Here is a 17,715-nt window from a genome sequence, read left to right on the forward strand (position 1 = left end):
GCCTTTTTTATTTTTTTTCTGCAAACCACAGAGCAAACTGTTGAGCAGAGAACTGGGGTGAGAGGAAGATGTTCCACGCAACAAATTGCTTTTCTCTCGAGCCTCCGCAGATGCGCGGGGTGAGATTTGTCAAGTTGCTCGAAAAAAGCCGTTTGCCTTGTATCCATATCATTTACCAGCACCAGTGAGTCCCCTATTCCCTTCCAGTTGGAGGTTTCCCGTGTCGGTGGGCCGGCTCCCCATGAGCTGGTGTTGCGGCTGCGGGAGCCGAATGAGTTAAGCTGTGCTTGCTGTTCCAAGTGGGAGCGAAGAGCCATTGCAAAATGTTTTTCCCCCCGTTGGCTCTGCATGTTGTTTTAAAATTAAATTGGTTCTGGTTAGCAAACAAGAACAGGACAGCAAAATTAAATTTTCTGAGGAATGTTGTGAATCCTGTGTGAAAAATAAACCCCAAAATGTGTTTTGCCTCCTGCACTCTTTGCCTTGTCTTCGTCCTCCTTGGTCTGCCATCACCCTCTCTCTGTTCCCTCCACAGACGTGTCAGTGGGTGGCAAGGCTGGTGTCCTTATGCTGAGGTGCTGTGGTGAGCAGCAGTGGGAGCTAATGGGACCTGAGACGTCTTGGCTTGGCCAGTACATTTTTTTCAATTCCCCATCCATGTATTGTCCTGTATCTTGTCCTCTTGCTCCTTTGTTCTCGCTGTCCCCCCAGCCCACGCGCTGCCTGAGGGACGTAGCTGCTCCATCTCCGTTGGGTGAATGCTGTGCAAGTCCAGAGAGTGTCTTGGATGCATAGAGGACACAGTATTAATTTTGGATGCAGAATTTGACCTATAAAGTATAATTCAGCCCCATGCAGATGACTACCGCTGGCCATCTGCGACGCTTCAGTCTCGCTGGAGTCCAGCACAGACTCTGCATTGGTGGAGCTCCACCCACACAAGGCTCTGTGATGGACAATACAGATTTCTCCCTGTCTGCTTCCATTTTCGTTATTTATTTATTTATGCGCAGATGGAAAATCTTTGAGTCAAATTGGCACTCCTCAGATTCTGTTCCTCTGGAAAGCTCCTGCAGTTCTTAAAAGCTTCTCTTCCATTTGGTCAGCCCTGCAGGCATTTGCTGTGCACTTCATAAGTCATTTCTCTAGTCATTGCCTCAGTATTTGTGTCAAGTCTTCTTGGATCTTTATTTATAATTTGGCGCGAGTTTGTTCTGAGTGCTCAGCAGACTCTCGCTGTTTTGTACGTACTAGGACATCTTGCTCTCAGACCTTTAGATGGGACAGCAGGTTACTCTGAGTTGAGTTTCATCACACGATGCATGTGAAGTGCTGGGGCTATTGTTATTTCTTGGCTTTTGCTATAGCTTTTATTCAGGAAATAGGACTCCTGATGCCTTGTAATGCTTAGTCCTGTGCTACCAATTCCTGGAGGCCAGGAATGTACCCTGGGAGGTGTCACAGCATAGTTGCCCCTCTTGTACTCTTCTCCAGGTGTGTTGTCTTGGCCATTGCTGGAGATCGGAGGCTCAAACATCCTACAGCAAGATATGGAGCAACCACATGGACTCGCCTGACTGGGGAAGATGATCAGGGTCAGACCACAGGTCAAACAGAATTAACATCTCTGGGGAGGCAGCATTGATCTACTGAAACCTTGCCTCCAGGCAGCACATGAGGAGGGGTGCCTTGTCCCTATGAGCAGCATTTTCTGGAGTGGGGCTGTGCGTTGGACCCTGTATCTGGAACAGGGCTGTGGCTGTTTTGGGCAGCCAGGGAGCACTCCTCCCTCGCCATCAGACCATTAGAATAAATAAAACAGCTTCACTTACACAGGATGAAATCAAGTCTTCTGGATTGTGGCCTAAACACGGTCAACTGCTCCTCTGGGCCCTTGAGCTGCCAATAACTTGCACCTCCTAATGAGGTTGTCCTTGGGAAGAAGCCATTGGAGGCTAAGGAAATTGTGCAGATCTTCATCCTTCAAGAAGCGGGAAATCATCACTAACAGGACTTGCAGCACCCCTTGTGTCAAGGAGCAGGATATGCAGGAAACACATTGATAAGAACCCAGCTCTTACTGCAGTGCCCTAGTCAATGCCCTCCCGAAGCATGGTTATCTACAGAATTGCCCAAACTATCCAGGACACCATGGAGGTTGGGTTTCTCTTCTACTCAGGCCTTGTGGTGATTAGATTTTGCTCAGGTGAAGAGCCATCAGCAAGATAATAAGGTTTTTCCAGGCCTCTCTGATAGTTAAGGGCTTGCGTTGCATTTGTTGTGCCAGGTCTTGTGTGTGCTGGAATGCCTGTAAAGTTCACCAGAAATAAATCATCATTAACTAGAGCCAGAAGCGTCAGCTTGATAAACCTCTTCCTGCTACTGCCACATCTTCTAACACAAGTGCTACATATGTGACTTGCTGACTGGATGGTTAAAAGCGCTCTAGAAAGATGTAGTCATCTGTTTCTACACACATGCTCACAAAGTATTTCACATTCCTCTCTAAACCACTGTAGGTGTCTACTGCTTCAACGCCATCAGTCTTTGTGATCAAAGCTGTTGTGTTGCACAGCAGGACACCACTACCAGCTTGGGTTGGGGATGCTGAGAAGAGGCTGGGGCTGCCCAAGTTTGCTGCTGCCACTGCCTTCATCTTGGGGACCTTCCATCTCTCTCTGTTTTCTCTTCAGGAGGTGCTCCTGGTGTCTGACCTGTCCTCCTCCTGTTCATCCCCCTGGTACTGATATAGCACAAGACCATATGGAAACCCAAATCAGTGGTTACAAACCTGGTTTGAGTGTTTATAATTTTATCCTGTCATCTTTCTTTAAATGGGAATTCCTTGTGCTAAAGTTTCAGACTGAGGGCTTGAGGAGATGACCTGAAATCTGAGTGAGAATCTGTTGAGTCATTTCTGAGTGCTGTGAGCATAAATATATTTCCAAGTTCTGAAAGTGTAACGTTTATCAGCTGTACAATAATACACAACCAGCCTCATTTTGCAGGATCAGGCTTCCAGCATATACAGCCCTCAGCAATAAATGGAGCAAGGTCATTGTTAAGCTGGAAAGTAAATTATTTCAAAGAATTTCCTCCCAGGACAAGACCTGGTCTTTTTTTCCAACAGCTGACACCTTCCTCCCTACCCAGAGCAAGCCTGTAACCTTTCTGAGATATGGAAACTTTACTGTTGTCTGCTGTCAAAAGATTTCAACCCTCCTTTTTTGTCTCCCTTTAATCTCCCCCAGCACACTATGGTGTATTCATCTGCCTTTTGCTGGGCTCGTCTTTTCTTGCACTTCCCCCTTCTAATGCTGCCCACATGGTTCACATTTAAGGAAGGTGGGAGCCAGTGGGCATATCCCAGATGCAATCTGAGGGGATGGGATTCTTAGGTGGAATTATTTAATTGGAAACTGCCATGCAGTTTGGGGGGAATTTATTTTAATAAGTTGATTTTAATATTTTCCATTTTTTATTTTCCAGTGGCAATTATGCCATATCCAGGAAGATAATGGTTCACTTAACCAGCGAGATACATTCAGTTAAACCCTGAGAAACTGTGCTTCTTTAGATCAACCTTTATCCTCAAGAATTGTCTCAGAAGGCTGTCTCCTCTGGCTGGGGGCAGACTGCCTTTCAGAGGCTTAATAGTGGTTATTTGTTTAGCTGAGTAAGTTTAAAAATCTGACAAATACATTGCAAAAATCTCAGATCCCTCTCCCAGAAGGCAAGCCAATGACACCATTAGCTTAATCCAGCACCTCATATACTCAATTTTAATACGACTCTTTAGCTCCAGAGTATGATGTATTTTCAGTTGAAGGATTTGTTTTCCAGTAGTAAGAGGGGAGAAGGAGGGAGGGCAGTGCTGTAGGTCGCTCAGCAATTGGGTACACAGATGCATTAAAAAACATGGAAAAGTCTCTCTGGAAAAGAGCTGACATCTGACATCTAAATCCATTCACTGGTTGGAGTAACTCATGGCAGAGGCTCTTGCTGTGTGTTTAGCTGAGTCCCACATACCACAAGAGAGCTGTCCTCTCCTTTGCCTCCTGCCTGTGTGGCTCCCTGCATTTTTGACAGCCACCTCTAGGCATGAGACAATTAATGGATGATATTTGGAGCTACTGTCCTGGCAGGCTGTGTGAGCACCCCTCTCCATCTCCACAGCGACCAGGGATGTACTAACTCGTGCGGAGGAGTTGTGCTGGCAGCCGTGGCTGCAGAGTAACTGTTGTGAAATTTAACATCCACCCCATCCAAGTCCATATATCTGCGGTGTTGATATCCAGGGCTGGGCTGGCTTCGGGTTGATCTCCAGGAAGATAAAGAGGTATAGACCTCCTATAGAGTTCACCTGAGACACTTTAGGTGCTTACTTCACAATGAGTCCTACCCATTCTTTCCTGTTCATCTTAAAAGTAGTTCAGATGATGATATCTCCATTGCAGGAAATCTGGAGGAGATGCATTCTCCTGAAACGCTGGCAAGCACTGAAAGGAAGCTGAGGGTATCGGGGATGTGTCTGTGCCCAGGAGAGCAAAGCAATCGGTACCCTTCCGGTTTCAAAGTGCAGCATTATTGCAAGAGGACATGGTGATAATCGCAAAATTCTGGGTGAAAATGCAGGAAAAGTATTTATTAAATACATATGAATCTTCTTTATTTGATAAAACGGTCTAACACAGATTTCATAGTGATAACCAAGCACTTTTGTGGTTTAAGTTTCCTAAGTCATCTTTCATCTGTTCCTTCCCTCTTCAGGTCTGCTTCTGTTTCATATTTAAAATTAATGTAATTATCAGCCATGTTGCAGTTAATTTTTTTTCTATGAAAACTAGAGCAAAGAGTTGTCTCCATGTCATTACATTGTTTACTCTTTTGCACTGAGTTATGGGTTGATATTTTCCTGTTATTTCCTCTTACTTATATGTATTTGTAGGGTATTTTCCTGCTGCTCTTTCTGCTGCTCCCTTCCCTGGACCCACAGCACAGCTGTTGCCTCTCCATGTCTCACTGGTTGGGAAATGCTGTCTTAAACTCACTTCCCTAGAGATCCTCTTGACCTGTGCCCTGAATTTGTTCAAATTTGTTGGGTTTTTCTAAATACATGATCTTTAATCTGTTGTTCCTTCACTGCCTAAAATTTATGAACTCTATGGTTTTGTAACCACTTGCACTCAAATCTACTTCCAGTTTTGGACTATTAATCAACTTTCGGTATCAATACTATCCAAGTAATAAACATCCCCTCCCCTACTACTTTCCCCTGGCGTCAAAGCAACTTTCCACTGCACATTCCAGCAGCTTGGTGTATCTGGGATCTGCCCTCCTCTGTCTTCGCAGATACCAGGGTGATTAAAATTAGCTGTTCCTACCAACTCCAATTGTTTGTCTGCTGCAGTCAGATGCTTAAAAAGGCCTTGTCTGTGTCCTATTTCTGGTTAATGGAGCCCTGTGGGACATCTCCTGTGCTCCTTGTCTCTTTCCCTGTCCCCGTGGACATGCACAGAGTCTCTTTCCTTGCTTCTTGAATCTGAAGCATTCTTCATACAAAAAACCCCTTCCTATTTCCTTCTTCTGTTTCCTAAACAAGTTACATCATCTTATGTCAGTATTCCGCTCCAATGATGTCTTTCCATGAAGCATGTGTGAGGCTAAATGCTGTAGTTGCATATGAGGACTTTAAAGTAGTCTTACTCCCTGCTCCCCTGGCATTTATGTGCAGACATACAATCAGAAGGCTGCCCTGTTATTCTAACTCAGAGCTTTTCTCTGAGCCTTCTGTAATTTCTCTTTCCTTTAGCCACATCCCAAGCTTTCAGTTCATTTTAGGGCACCTGATAGTTTTTGTGAGTGGCTCCCTTCTGACCTAGTTTCTAGACCTCTCTCTAGGTTGGAGGGGTACCAACCATCTTCACCCAGATGTTACTTTTCCCAGCATCCTTTCTCTGCAGAAGGCCATCTCACTGTCAGCAGCAGGCACTCGAGAATTACTCTGCAACTGGTGCAGAGGAGCAGACCTGTCCTCCCTCAGCACATCAATATTTTGTGAGGATCCCAAATGTTGGAGACAGCAGCAGTTTGTTGACATAGCTTGGTAGGACTTGTAGGAGAGCACAGAGCTGCAGAATTGTTTGGAAGCTTGGAGAACTTGCATTACTGTGAGGATACTGAAGACCGGCAACAAATGCTGCTTACTGAAAGTATATTTAGAGGAGGCTGGATCTTAATCTGGATCTGTCCAGAAGAAACAAAAACCTATCAGGCAGAGGAAGGCCAAAACAGCTAAATTCAGACTAAAAGCCAGTTGATGTGACCACAGACATTAAATAGCTGCAACATTTTACATGGGGATAGGCTGATGTCCACACTTGCAGTAAATTTTAGTTTGGTGGTGGATACTTTTACAAAAGATCTGATCTGTTCTGCTGAGGGGCTGGGTTTGATTCCTTCACTATTTGTGTGCATCCCGGGCTGTGTGGTGTGGGACATCAGGCTAATGACACTGGCCTTTTCCGGCCACTCATCTGTGCCTCCGAATCAGGTTCAGACTCCACCCTGTGTGCTTTGGTACAAGATTCCCCCAAAGACTAGCTGGGGAGAGCTCCTGCCAAACCGGGTCCCTCCAGCTGAGCTGTATCTGCGAGCTCAGAGGAACAGGAAGAGCCAGGGCCACTTGCTTCAAATATTTTACAGATTGAGACCAGGGTCTGGGATCTGTGGGAAGCCGGAGGAGTTCACAGACCCCAGCGGGTTATGGTCCTTGCTGCAGCGCTAACAGTCTGCACCAATAACTGTTATCTTCCTCATCTGCCTGCTTGGTCGTCCACTGTCGTGTTCAGATGCAATGACGCTCGGCAATGTGGACAAGCCTTCTGACATTATTTGAGTGCAGCTGGAGGCATCTACTTTAGCCTTGAAAATGCCTCTTTCTTGGCAGTGCTTTGTGTTTATTATAATGCTGTCTGTAATGTGCAAAAGTACATTTCTTTTTTTAACTTCCTTCTTTATGTACTAAAGAGTGTGGTTTTAATTAAGGATTTCAGATTGAAACATTTCCGGTTTTATGTGTTGTTTTTTGGTTGGCCTTTTTTTTTTTTTATTTTTTTTTTTTAAGGACAGTTTTCAGTTAAAATGTTTTAGAGTTTTGAAAAATACCAGATGCCCAGCTCACAAAGTGTGTGAAGAGCTGTAGTCACTCCCTCTTCCTCCCAGGGAAATCAGCTGCTCCGCCAAGTGGGAACAGCCAGGGACGGCTGACAGCAAAAACGGGGTCATCAGGCAGGAGAGGACGGGCCAGGACAGGGATCGGTGTTTTTCAGTGGTGCAACATGGCCGCAGCTCCTCACACAATAGGAAACCACTCAGACCCATAAAATGAAGCACCTGATTTTCATGGATTATGGGTTTACCCCCTAAACAGCTGGAGACTGTATGAGGAGATGGGCAGATCCTTGCTTAACAGCAGAATATCTCTGCTGCAGTGCCTGCTGGAGAGGGGTGTCAGGAGTGTCCCTGCCACCCCTGGCCACAGCCCACATCCAGGAAGAAGCAAGGTCAACCCAAACAACTCATAGAGATGGCTGTTGCACATCAACTGCCATTGAAAGGAAAATTAAAAACAAGCCAGATTTTAGCTCTCCTGACAACGGGCAACGAAGATGATTAAGGGAGTGGAGCACCTCCCTTATGAAGAAAGGCTGAGGGAGCTGGGTCTCTTTAGTTTGGAGAAGAGGAGACTAAGGGGGGACCTTATTAATGTTTATAAATATATAAAGGGTGAGTGCCATGAGGATGGAGCCAGACTCTTCTCAGTGGCAAACAATGATAGGACAAGGGGTAATGGGATCAAGCTGGAACACAAGAGGTTGCACTTAAATTTGAGAAGAAACTTCTTCTCAGTGAGGGTGACAGAGCACTGGAACAGGCTGCCCAGGGAAGTTGTGGAGTCTCCTTCTCTGGAGACATTCAAAACCCGCCTGGACATGTTCCTGTGCGACCTCACCTAGGTGTTCCTGCTCCAGCAGGGGGATTGGACTAGATGATCTTTTGAGGTCCCTTCCAATCCCAAACATACTGTGATACTGTGATACTGTGATAGTAGGAGGATGTCCCATAAAGGCACCCAACATTTTTGAAAACAGCAGGCAATGAAAAATTATGCTAAAACCAGGTTTCTTGAATTGTTCCCATGATTTTTGGGAGCTTGACTCATGATTTTTGAATGTTGGGGTTTGGCAATGCTGAAGTCCTCAGTTAGAATTTGTACCCAATGTGGTATGTCAGCTTCCTAGCATGATTGATCAGTGTCACTCTCCTCCGAAGCAGCAAGAGACTCTGGGGGTGGGAGGTAGGCAGGTTCAGTACAAGGTGCTGTGCCTTCTGTGGCTCTGGGGATGCTGTTGGGTGGGTCTGGTTCACATCTCTGTGTGAGGCTCTTCAGAATCAAGCCATGTGTCTACCATATGACACCAGTTCAGGCAGCAAAAAAACAAGTATTGCAGCTGCTAGGTGGACTGAAGGGAATGGGTGAACTGGATGCATATCTTACCTGGGTTAGGCATTTTCCTTGGATTAAATGGGCGTGTTAAAAACATGCTCCATACCTGTGCATCTTTCATTCCAGCATGTGCACAGGGCATTGCTCAGCCCATGCTGCCCAGCTCATTTTTTTCAGGAAAGCACTGAAAACATCCATCCTCTTGCTGCAGTGTTAGCATTTCAGGTGCTGTAAAGAAATAGCATTTCAAAAGAAAACCTCTGCCTTTGAACCGTGGCACCTTGGAAGAATGCTGTGGATGTAGCTTGCCTGAGCAGCAAGTGATGCACAGGTGAATGGGTCCCTGTGACAGCTGCTGTTGGCTGCCCCACAGGCAGTACCCCACAGACAGTGCCCCACAGCAGAGAGCAGGTGAGCGTGGGGACAGGCATGGTACCTGCCCCCATGTCTTCTCGCTCTGCCACATGTTACAGTGTGAGTTTGGGCTGCACGGGGTTTCCCACACCTGGGAGGTGAGAATCAGTTGCACAAAGAGCTGTTCCTCCATGTGGCTTCCTTGGCTGGGGAGCAGCATCATGTAGGGACAAAGTCACCTCTTCTCCCTGTCAGCACAGGAAATCGCCAATGTTTGCACTTCAAACCAGCTTTAGGCCATAAAAAATCAACATGCCCCCCACCCATGGGTAAAGCTCTGCAGCTGCTCAGGTACCCCTGTCTCAAAGCCCCCCATCCTGATGTGATCCACAGCCCCATTCTCCCGGCAGGGCAGCCCAGGAGGGCATTCCGTCCCCCTCCATCTCCAGCTGCCTGCCTATTTGGGAGCTCACAGATCACTGAGTGCTTGAAGAGCTGACCACTTCTTGCCTATTTGGGAATGCTTTTAAATTGTTCCAGAAACTGCTGTTTGTTGATAAATTGGGGTGATTGCAGAGAAGTGTTTTAGCTAAACTGTGTAAAAGAAGGAATGAGTTGCAGCGCAGCACTGCCAGCTGTCATTGGATTTAGAAGCACACATCATAGATTTTGTTGCTTTTCAGACAGCTGCGCTTATAGCTGCTCTTATAGCTATATAAAACAGTCATTCTGTCAGCAAACGGTCTGGCAGCAGAGCTGGGTTCTATCTGTGTTCCCAAGCCCGGTGGGTTTGTTCCCTCCACATGCATAGCTAAAACCTGGAGGAAGGTGGCTTTGTAGCGTGGGCTGCAACCTGTCCCCAATGTCGTAGCTTTGCACAGTGGGCTGTGCCCACTGCCTTTGCAGGAGATAGTGCTGACAGGGCTTGTCTTCAGCACCCCTGGTCGTTATGAACGGGTTAGCTGCTGCTCTGAGAGGGTGTTTTGGGGGGTTTTACCCCAAGTCTGCAGTTGCTGCTCAAGAGTCTGGCTGATTTACACACCACAGCTTGTTACAGCAGTACTCACAGAGATCAGACTCTGTCCTCTGTGGTCTATTGTATTTGAACTTCGGAGCTAAAGCTGAGAGTACTAGGAACCAAAGTTAGATTTTAAAGAATTTCCTCAAGGGAAGGGAAATAGTGCCCCATTATCAAATTTGAAACTTTTCATAGAAACAATATCATTTCTAAGAGAACCTCATCCAGAAAGGGTTTCCTGATAATAGACCAACTTCAAATGCCCACTAAAAGTAGTATTTGAATGGTTGAGACACATTTTACTTGCAGTCCTTTATACAAAGTGGAACAACTTAAAGCAAACTAGCCTGCATCAGCAGGCTGCTCCATGAGTGAGCTGTGAGAGTGGGAGTGAGCTGTTGCTGTTTCACACCAATCTCTAGTGCAAGTGGTGTCAGAAGTAGCTGCAATGCAGACTATTGCCATCTTGCAGAGGGGTGAGCCACCTCTTGCAGAGGCCCCAGGGATGCCTGGCAATGCGGGCGCTGCTGGGCAGTGAGGATGCTGATGAGCTGTACTTGTGTTTTCTCTGGAACAGCTTCCGTGGCTCAAGCCCAGTGATCTGGGTTGGCTGACAAGGTGTGCAAGAGCAGGTGGTGCTTACAGTCTTATTTGCTCTTGCTGGGTTCTTCTGCTCAGCTCAAATCTGTAGCCCTCTCCCCACCCACCATCGTTTCCCTCTGAAACTTTAGAAGATGCTGGACTCATCCTGATCCAAATGGGAAGATGTCTTAAGTTATACAGCAGAAGAAAGCAGCTTTCTTAGCTGTAATGTGATCTTGGTTCCTTTGCAGGCACCAGCCTGGAAAAGAGGGTTTGGAAATTGCCCCTCTGGCCATTATCTGAGTTTTACAGTATTTGGAGATTGAACCTAAATCCCCCATCTCTTCTGAAGCTCCATGTCAATTTGCACTTGTTCCTAGAAACCATTACTGTCCTGTGAGCTCTTTACCACGTGAGGATTGAAAACAGAGCTATTCTGCTCATTTGAGCTCTTTTTCTTTTGCATGAAGGCAGAGCTCAGGGCTCATTCCTTTTTCTCACCATCTGAGGATTAAGCCCAATCCTGACTGTTATCCAACCTCGATACCATTTACATACTGAACCCAATGCCTACGGCTTTTATCTGAGCCTTTACAGCATTTGGAAGTGTGCCATGCCCCTTGTCTGGTATCAAAAGCATTATATTAATTTGGGATTCATTCCACAAAATGAGGCTGTCAGCCAGACTCCTTAGCAATTGGATATTGAACCCAGACCTCGTGGTTGTCTTCCAAGTTATATGCCAGCTGGGAACTCAGCCTACAATCCATGGCTGCTGGCCAAGCTCCTTATTGGTGAGAGATTGACACCAAGCCCCTAGACTGCTATTTCTGTATGCTGGTGTTAAGGACTAAACCTAGCTCACGTGGTCAGCATAATCACCTCTGCATTGGCAGTGAAATGAAAAATCTAGTTAAAGACTTGAATGAATATTGAGGGTTGATGTTCAGCTGCTTAAAGACCAGGAATGATGACAACAATTCCCTTGGAACAAGGCCCCCTTGATAGTCCAGGGGGAATAGCCCCAGATCCCCCATCTGTCATCCAGCTGGATATAAAATCCAGGTTCTCATTAACACACAGTGCGTAACATTTCTTTGCTGGCTGGCAGTATCAAAGCCAGTTCCTCCAACTTTCAGGTATTCTTCAGATGGGATTAAACTAGATCCCTTTTCTATATCACTGTTAGGCTCTGCCAAAGCACTTCTCGTCACTCAGAGCAGACCTCCAACGCTGCACCTTGCCTTGGGGTGTGCTTCCTGCATGCAGCATGTCCCCAGCCTTTGCTCCCCCATAGAGGGAAGCCTGGAAGGCAAATGAGAGTAAGGGATGGCTCTGTGCACCTTCATGCTCTTTGCGGGGCGCCTGAACAGGTAGAGGGAGCATTTCAGGTGAAATGCGTGTCTGAGGCAAGCAAACTTTTCCCTCCTGCCAGTAATTTTGCCTGGGAATTCTTCAGCATCTTTACACGGTGTGGTTTTACTGCATAGCAAAATGCTTCAGAAGACTGAATTAAAACCAAACAGCTTCCCAGCTGGGATGGTCATCATTAGAATGCAATTTCCAGCAACCATGTGGGTTTCTTGGTAGCCTTGAAATCTTTAAAATTCTCCTTAAAAAGCAACTTCGAAGGAATGGCTTAGCATGCAGCTAGAATAGGAAAATCTTACCAGGATCCAGTGGGTCAAGCTGGATGTTATAGCGCAAATGGACAGTGTAGGATGTTGCTTTTCCTCTGAACTTGCAGTGATGGTGAAGGCTACTCTTTGGTGCTGTAATTGTGCAAATTGTGGATGGGGGTGTTCTGGTTTCCCATTCCGAAACACTACTGTGACTGGGGACGGAATCCGTGGGAAGATTTCAAGCCAGTTTTGCAGACCTGTTTTGTGGGTCTGGAGTTACTCTGACTGCCTGTTGCGTATCTTCTGATTCATGTTTATTTGCTAAGAAAACATTAAGTCCTTGCCACACACATGTGGTTTTATGAGGATTTTCAACCCAAGAAAGACAGTGCAAATGGGATTCAGCTGACTATGGTGGCAATTCATTTGTAAATAAATTTTCCATGTACCCACTTGTTCTTCTATAAGTGGGAATACCTTTTTTGATCCATTGCTCTAGCATTGCTCATCTTCTGTCTGAACACTCTGTACCACCCTTTCTGACCCCTCCCTGTAAAGCTCTCTTTGGGCTTGTCTTTGCTCTTTGCCAGGTCTTTCCCAACCTCTTCCCTCCACTATCTCCTGCAGGGTCCCCAAGAGGCAGGAGATGCTGCTGACTTCAGTCTTGGCACCAGGAGCTGTTTGCAGGGATGCTCCAGGCATCGCTCAGAAGTTACGGAGAATGCAAAGTCAAGCAATACCCATGATTAGTTGAAATTCTTATTTCTAGAACTGCATTTCTTTGCTTTACGAACAGAAGGGTTCATCTGTTGTATATTTGCTTGGTTTCTCAACTAACCTGCAGATTTGGGGGGGTGCAGTATTTGTTGCCCACTCCGTACTCGACTCTTGCCCTGTCCTCCTTGGCAATGGCACGTGATGTACGTGCAAGAGACGGACGTGGAGAATGGTGGGGATAGAGGGAGAACAAGCTCTTCTTTCCTGTCCTCCTGGTTGGCTTCCCAGAGTTACGAAAGCCCCCGGCACGCTGTGCCATGCCCCGCCAACCCTCAGCCCGCGGGCTGATCTCAGTCTCCATGTGCACAAGAATTTCCACTCTTTGTGTTAAACCCTGCCAAAGAAAAATTCCTGAAGCAGAATAAAAATTGTGGAAGACTTTCAAACCCAGAGATTATTGAACTGTCCCTCTTACCAAATGGCAGTCAATACTATGTTCTTTATAAAAAGTCTCTAGTATAATGTTTAATTCAGTAACTACAATTGGAAAGCCTTTCCAATTATTTTAAACTGCCAAAGACATTTTAATGTGCCTCAGATTTTGTGCTGGCATGCCACACGGTTAAGTGCCATGCATCTTTCAGAGAACTTTAAAATTTAGCCTCATACAAAAAGGAGAAAAATGGGAAAGAATCCTAAAGATTGTATTATACTTGTCCCATGAACTCCACCACCATTTGTGGCCTCAAAGACACCTTGTCCTACATTTTGAAATTGTTTGTCTCCCTCTCTGCGGAGTGAGAGATCCACGCAAACAGCCAAAATCCTGAACTCCTGTGCGGAGCGTTGGCTGAGGGCAGAATTACAAGCAGATCTTCACTGGCGGCCACCCAGCCCCGCATTGTCGGGCGGTATTCATTCTTCACATGCGTCCAAGCCTCTGCAGCCGAGGATGTGAAAGGTTGAGAAAGCCCAAGTATCTTCTGTTTTTTCTTGTGCCAGGGCTGTGGGGCCTCTGTCCCTGCCTACTGGCTGCTGTCAGTCCCAAACCCACCGAGGTGCTCATCCCTGATGAAACCCACCAGCAAGCACTGCCACTGGGCACAAGAGAATGGAGCGCGGAGCTTTGCTGCCTTGGTTAGCCTGGCTCCAACTATGTGAGCATCAGTAAGCGGCAGAAGCTGACCCTCAGCATCCCTGTGCTCTTCTTTTTTTTCTCTTTCTCCTATTTTTTTTCTTTATTTCTCCTCTCTGAGCTCAGTGGCACGTGAGTGCTGAGTGTATGCATCTCTGCACCAGGCAGAGCAGGAGAAAGGGCAGGGAAAATGTCTCATAAATCCAGTTCTGCCCTATTAAGATTCATTCTGGTACGACAATGGCTTTTTCTGTTTAAATGCTTTGTGAAATCTTTGCCTAATGATCTGTTAGCTGGGGAAAGGTTAAATTCCTGGAAGATTTTCTGTGTTTGATTAAGAAAAAACAGTGCAATTATCCAGAATTCAAAGTGAGTTTTAGCCAGCTGTTAATAATACTGTGATTCTTCATGTTCTCATTACTCAGAAGTAATGTGGCCATCCCTAGTTATGGCAGTAAAATATTTATAGCATTCTCTTTTGGCCCTGTTTTTACTAAGGGAGGGCTGGACATCACTCGAGATCTTCTAAGTATGCTTCTTTTTGTGCTGTAGCCACCCACGACAGTACTCTTCTCATCTAACCACAGCTGTCTGAAACAGAGATCTCCCATTGAAGGCAGTTACCTCAGGAGGGGTCAAACAGGCCCTTTAACCACTAACAGTTGGGCATCATGTGCAAACTGGTCATCAAGGCTCTGCTAGAGTCACTGGAGAGACCGGTGCTTCTAAAATTCACACCATCCTTAGAGGGTTGTCGAGGATAAAGATGATAAATGGGCTTGATACCTGATGCTTTTGATACCAGCAGTGTCCATATTAACAACCTGGTTTGGTGCGGAGGTGGATTTCTTGGGAGTTTTCTGCTCTTTGTAGCCTTGTTGCAGTCTGCAGGTTGGATTTTGTGCTGGGAGACCACTGGAAAGCTGCAGGAGCAGCCCCCAGACATCTGTGTGTTTCTCCTAGCTCTCTCCCGTGATCGCTGAGGTTTCCAGCTTGGAAAGTCATGGCAGAACATGAGATACACGTGGCATCTTTGTGTTCAGGCATATGGAAACAAAATAAGTGTCGTGGGGAAAATATAATTTCACAGTGGCAGGCCCTGCACTGGGATAAACAGACAGCTTGTTTCCTCCAGTGGATGCATGGAAAATCAATTCCCAGTCCTCTGCAGAGGCTCCTAAACATGAACCAAATCCCCTCTGGTAGTACTTAAGAACAACAACTGTTTTGCACCAGAGAAAAGGTTTCATTTCTAGCAGGAGAACTGCAGGTAACACCTTTTTGCTATCTTCATGTTGTCATTTAGTTGTCTGTCTTATCCTCTTCATAAGAGTCTCACTTCAAGTGCAGCTTTTTGCCTGGAGGTCTGAAGTAAATGAGTATTAAGTAACTGTATCTGTCTCTAATTCACTAAACATCCAGAAAAAACAGCTAATGTGCCTGAACCAGTGGGATGAAAACATTAGATTAATGTAATTCAGCTAGTTTTCACTCAAACAACCAGTAGCGCTTAGAAGAAGGTTGTGAAAAGGATTAGGAATTTCTTTTCCACGGTTTTCCTTTATTTTCCTTTGCATGCATTTGCTGTGTTCCATTAAAGATTAGCTATTCAGTTAGTTTATTTTTTTGACCCTGCTTAAAACATCGCTTTTAAAGTAAGTTTATTCTTCTCATAGCTCAGAGCTGTCTCTATATTCACCAAGGCTTTCAGTGACCAGGAAAAGAGACAGAAAAAACACAGACCAGCAGCTCACCCCGACTGGAGTGGTTGTCACCTTCTCACTTGTACCTTGGTCCAGCATTGTGGGCACAGGGAGTCTTGGAGCATCATCCTTGGGCTTAGAGCAAGTCCTTGAGAATGCAGTCACCTCCTCTCCATCCCCTTCAGCTCCTTTGGCCATGGTGGTGCATGCTATCACCTTAGTGCCACGGCAAGTGTGTAATGTATGTATCCTCTGCTCCTTTATACCCCACTTCATTAGAAATGTGTAAAAAGACCCAGAACAGGCTGCGTAAACCCTTCAGCTTAACAGCAAATTACTGGAAGCTGCTCTTGGTGTGCACATTTCTCACTGCAGTTCAGTCTAGACCAGGATTGCTTCACTTTCTGGAGAGAACATCATGTGCAATCGTGTCAAAAGCCTTAAAACCCATCAAGGTGTAAGATCTAAATGGCTGCTGTTCTGCCTGTAAGCCCTGCTCTCCTGTCAGCAGATTGCTTCAGCGTGATTTGTTCTTGATATGTTCCTGTGGCTGTTGATCATCTCCTTATATTTTGTAAGTGCTGACAAGCAGCTTGATTATTTGTCTAAGTGTTTTTCTGGGACCTGAAGGCAGTCTGCCTACTCTATAATTCCCCAGCACCTGTTTCTCCTCTTCTGAAAGCAGAGCCCTTGTTCTGCCCCCCAGCCCCCTGGAACCTCCCTATCCCTGCTGGCTCCACACAGTTAAGTGGTTGTATCTCTGTAGCTGCTTCAGGATACTCACTGAGTGCCCTGGGATGCAGTTCAACAGGCAAGGATGATTGAAAGCACCATAGTTATCTAATTGCCCTCTAACCAAATGTCCTTTTGCTGTCGCTGGAGTTCTTATCTTGTTAACAATGGCATTAGCTTTATAAGACATTTGATTGCTTTTAAGTTTTTAGGGAAGACTGAAGCAAAAAAAGGCATGAAGCATTTTTGGTGTCCCTGCAGCAGCTTGTGCTAGTATCTCTCCTCACTGAACAGCAGATCACCTCTGCCTTCGTTTTCTGCTGCTGGCTGGTGCCCCACTTCTCGTCAAGGGCACAGCACGGCAGGGGAGATGCCAACTGGGGAGCTTTGGGGACAGCAGGTAGGACACAAATCCCACAGAGACCCCAGCACCCCAGGAGGGTCATCCAGGCAGCAGGGGTTGGCCAGGCTGTCACCAGGTGGGGACCCATCCTCTCTCCCCAAGCTCAAGGAGTGGTACAAAGCTCCTCTCTCTGTGTGCAGAGCAGAGGTTAGCTGGGTGCGTGGTGCATGCCATAGAGGATCTGGTTGATTATTGCTGGGGCTTCATTAGTGCACCAGGGGGCTGTGGGAGCAGAGACCAGGTTGTGCTGGCATGCAGGAGAGGAAGCCATGAGCTGGTGGGCCTAGGGTGGTGGTTTCCTCCTCTGCTCTCCAGGCACTGCAGGGATCTGCTCTGAAAGAGATGCAAGGGAGGATAAGCACAGAAAAGGCTGTACTTTCCTTGCCAAGAGCAGATGAAAAGAGATGTTATAAAGTCACTTGTGTCTGATAACAGGGCCTCCAGCTCTGACATGGTGGTGGAGGGCATCCAAGTTTCATGCTGGAAGGAGATGAGCCCACACCTGGAATCCTATACCAGTTTCAAAGGTCAGGTGCATTTCTACAGTTACAGATGTCGTGGTGATGGCATTTGACCCTGGTTCATCCTACACAGAAGCCAAGGTCTGATGGACAGAAGGATCATTTGAACCTCCCTGAAACTAGCTTTCATTTGAACTACAAGCTGTTTTTTGTTTCTTCCCAGCCAGGTCTCTAGACAAACTCTATAACTTTGCTGACTGCTCTGGCCTTCACCTGATCTTTGCACTGAATGCTTTGCGCCGAAATCCTAACAACTCCTGGAACAGCTCCAATGCCCTCAGCCTGCTGAAGTACAGTGCCAGCAAGAAGTACAACATCTCCTGGGAGCTGGGCAATGGTGAGTGTGGGAACACAGGAGCCACAGGGATGGAGCTTGCTGTAGCAGGAAGGTGCTCTCTTTTGGAAGAGGATATTTCAAA

The 17,715-nt window shown here is 46.3% G+C and overlaps 1 protein-coding gene across 1 annotated transcript in view; it reads left to right on the plus strand.

The window, feature by feature from the left end:
• Positions 1-17,715, plus strand: part of HPSE2 (heparanase 2 (inactive)) — a 111,949-nt gene that overhangs the window by 56,056 nt on the left and 38,178 nt on the right. The window contains exon 4 of the mRNA XM_082052787.1: positions 17,460-17,633. Within this exon, the coding sequence (XP_081908913.1) occupies positions 17,460-17,633 (174 nt within the window). The remainder of the gene's footprint in view (positions 1-17,459; positions 17,634-17,715) is intronic.

Source organism: Streptopelia decaocto (genome assembly GCF_964273445.1).
Source record: "Streptopelia decaocto genome assembly, chromosome: 5".
In the NCBI taxonomy this organism is placed as follows: Eukaryota; Metazoa; Chordata; class Aves; order Columbiformes; family Columbidae; genus Streptopelia; species Streptopelia decaocto.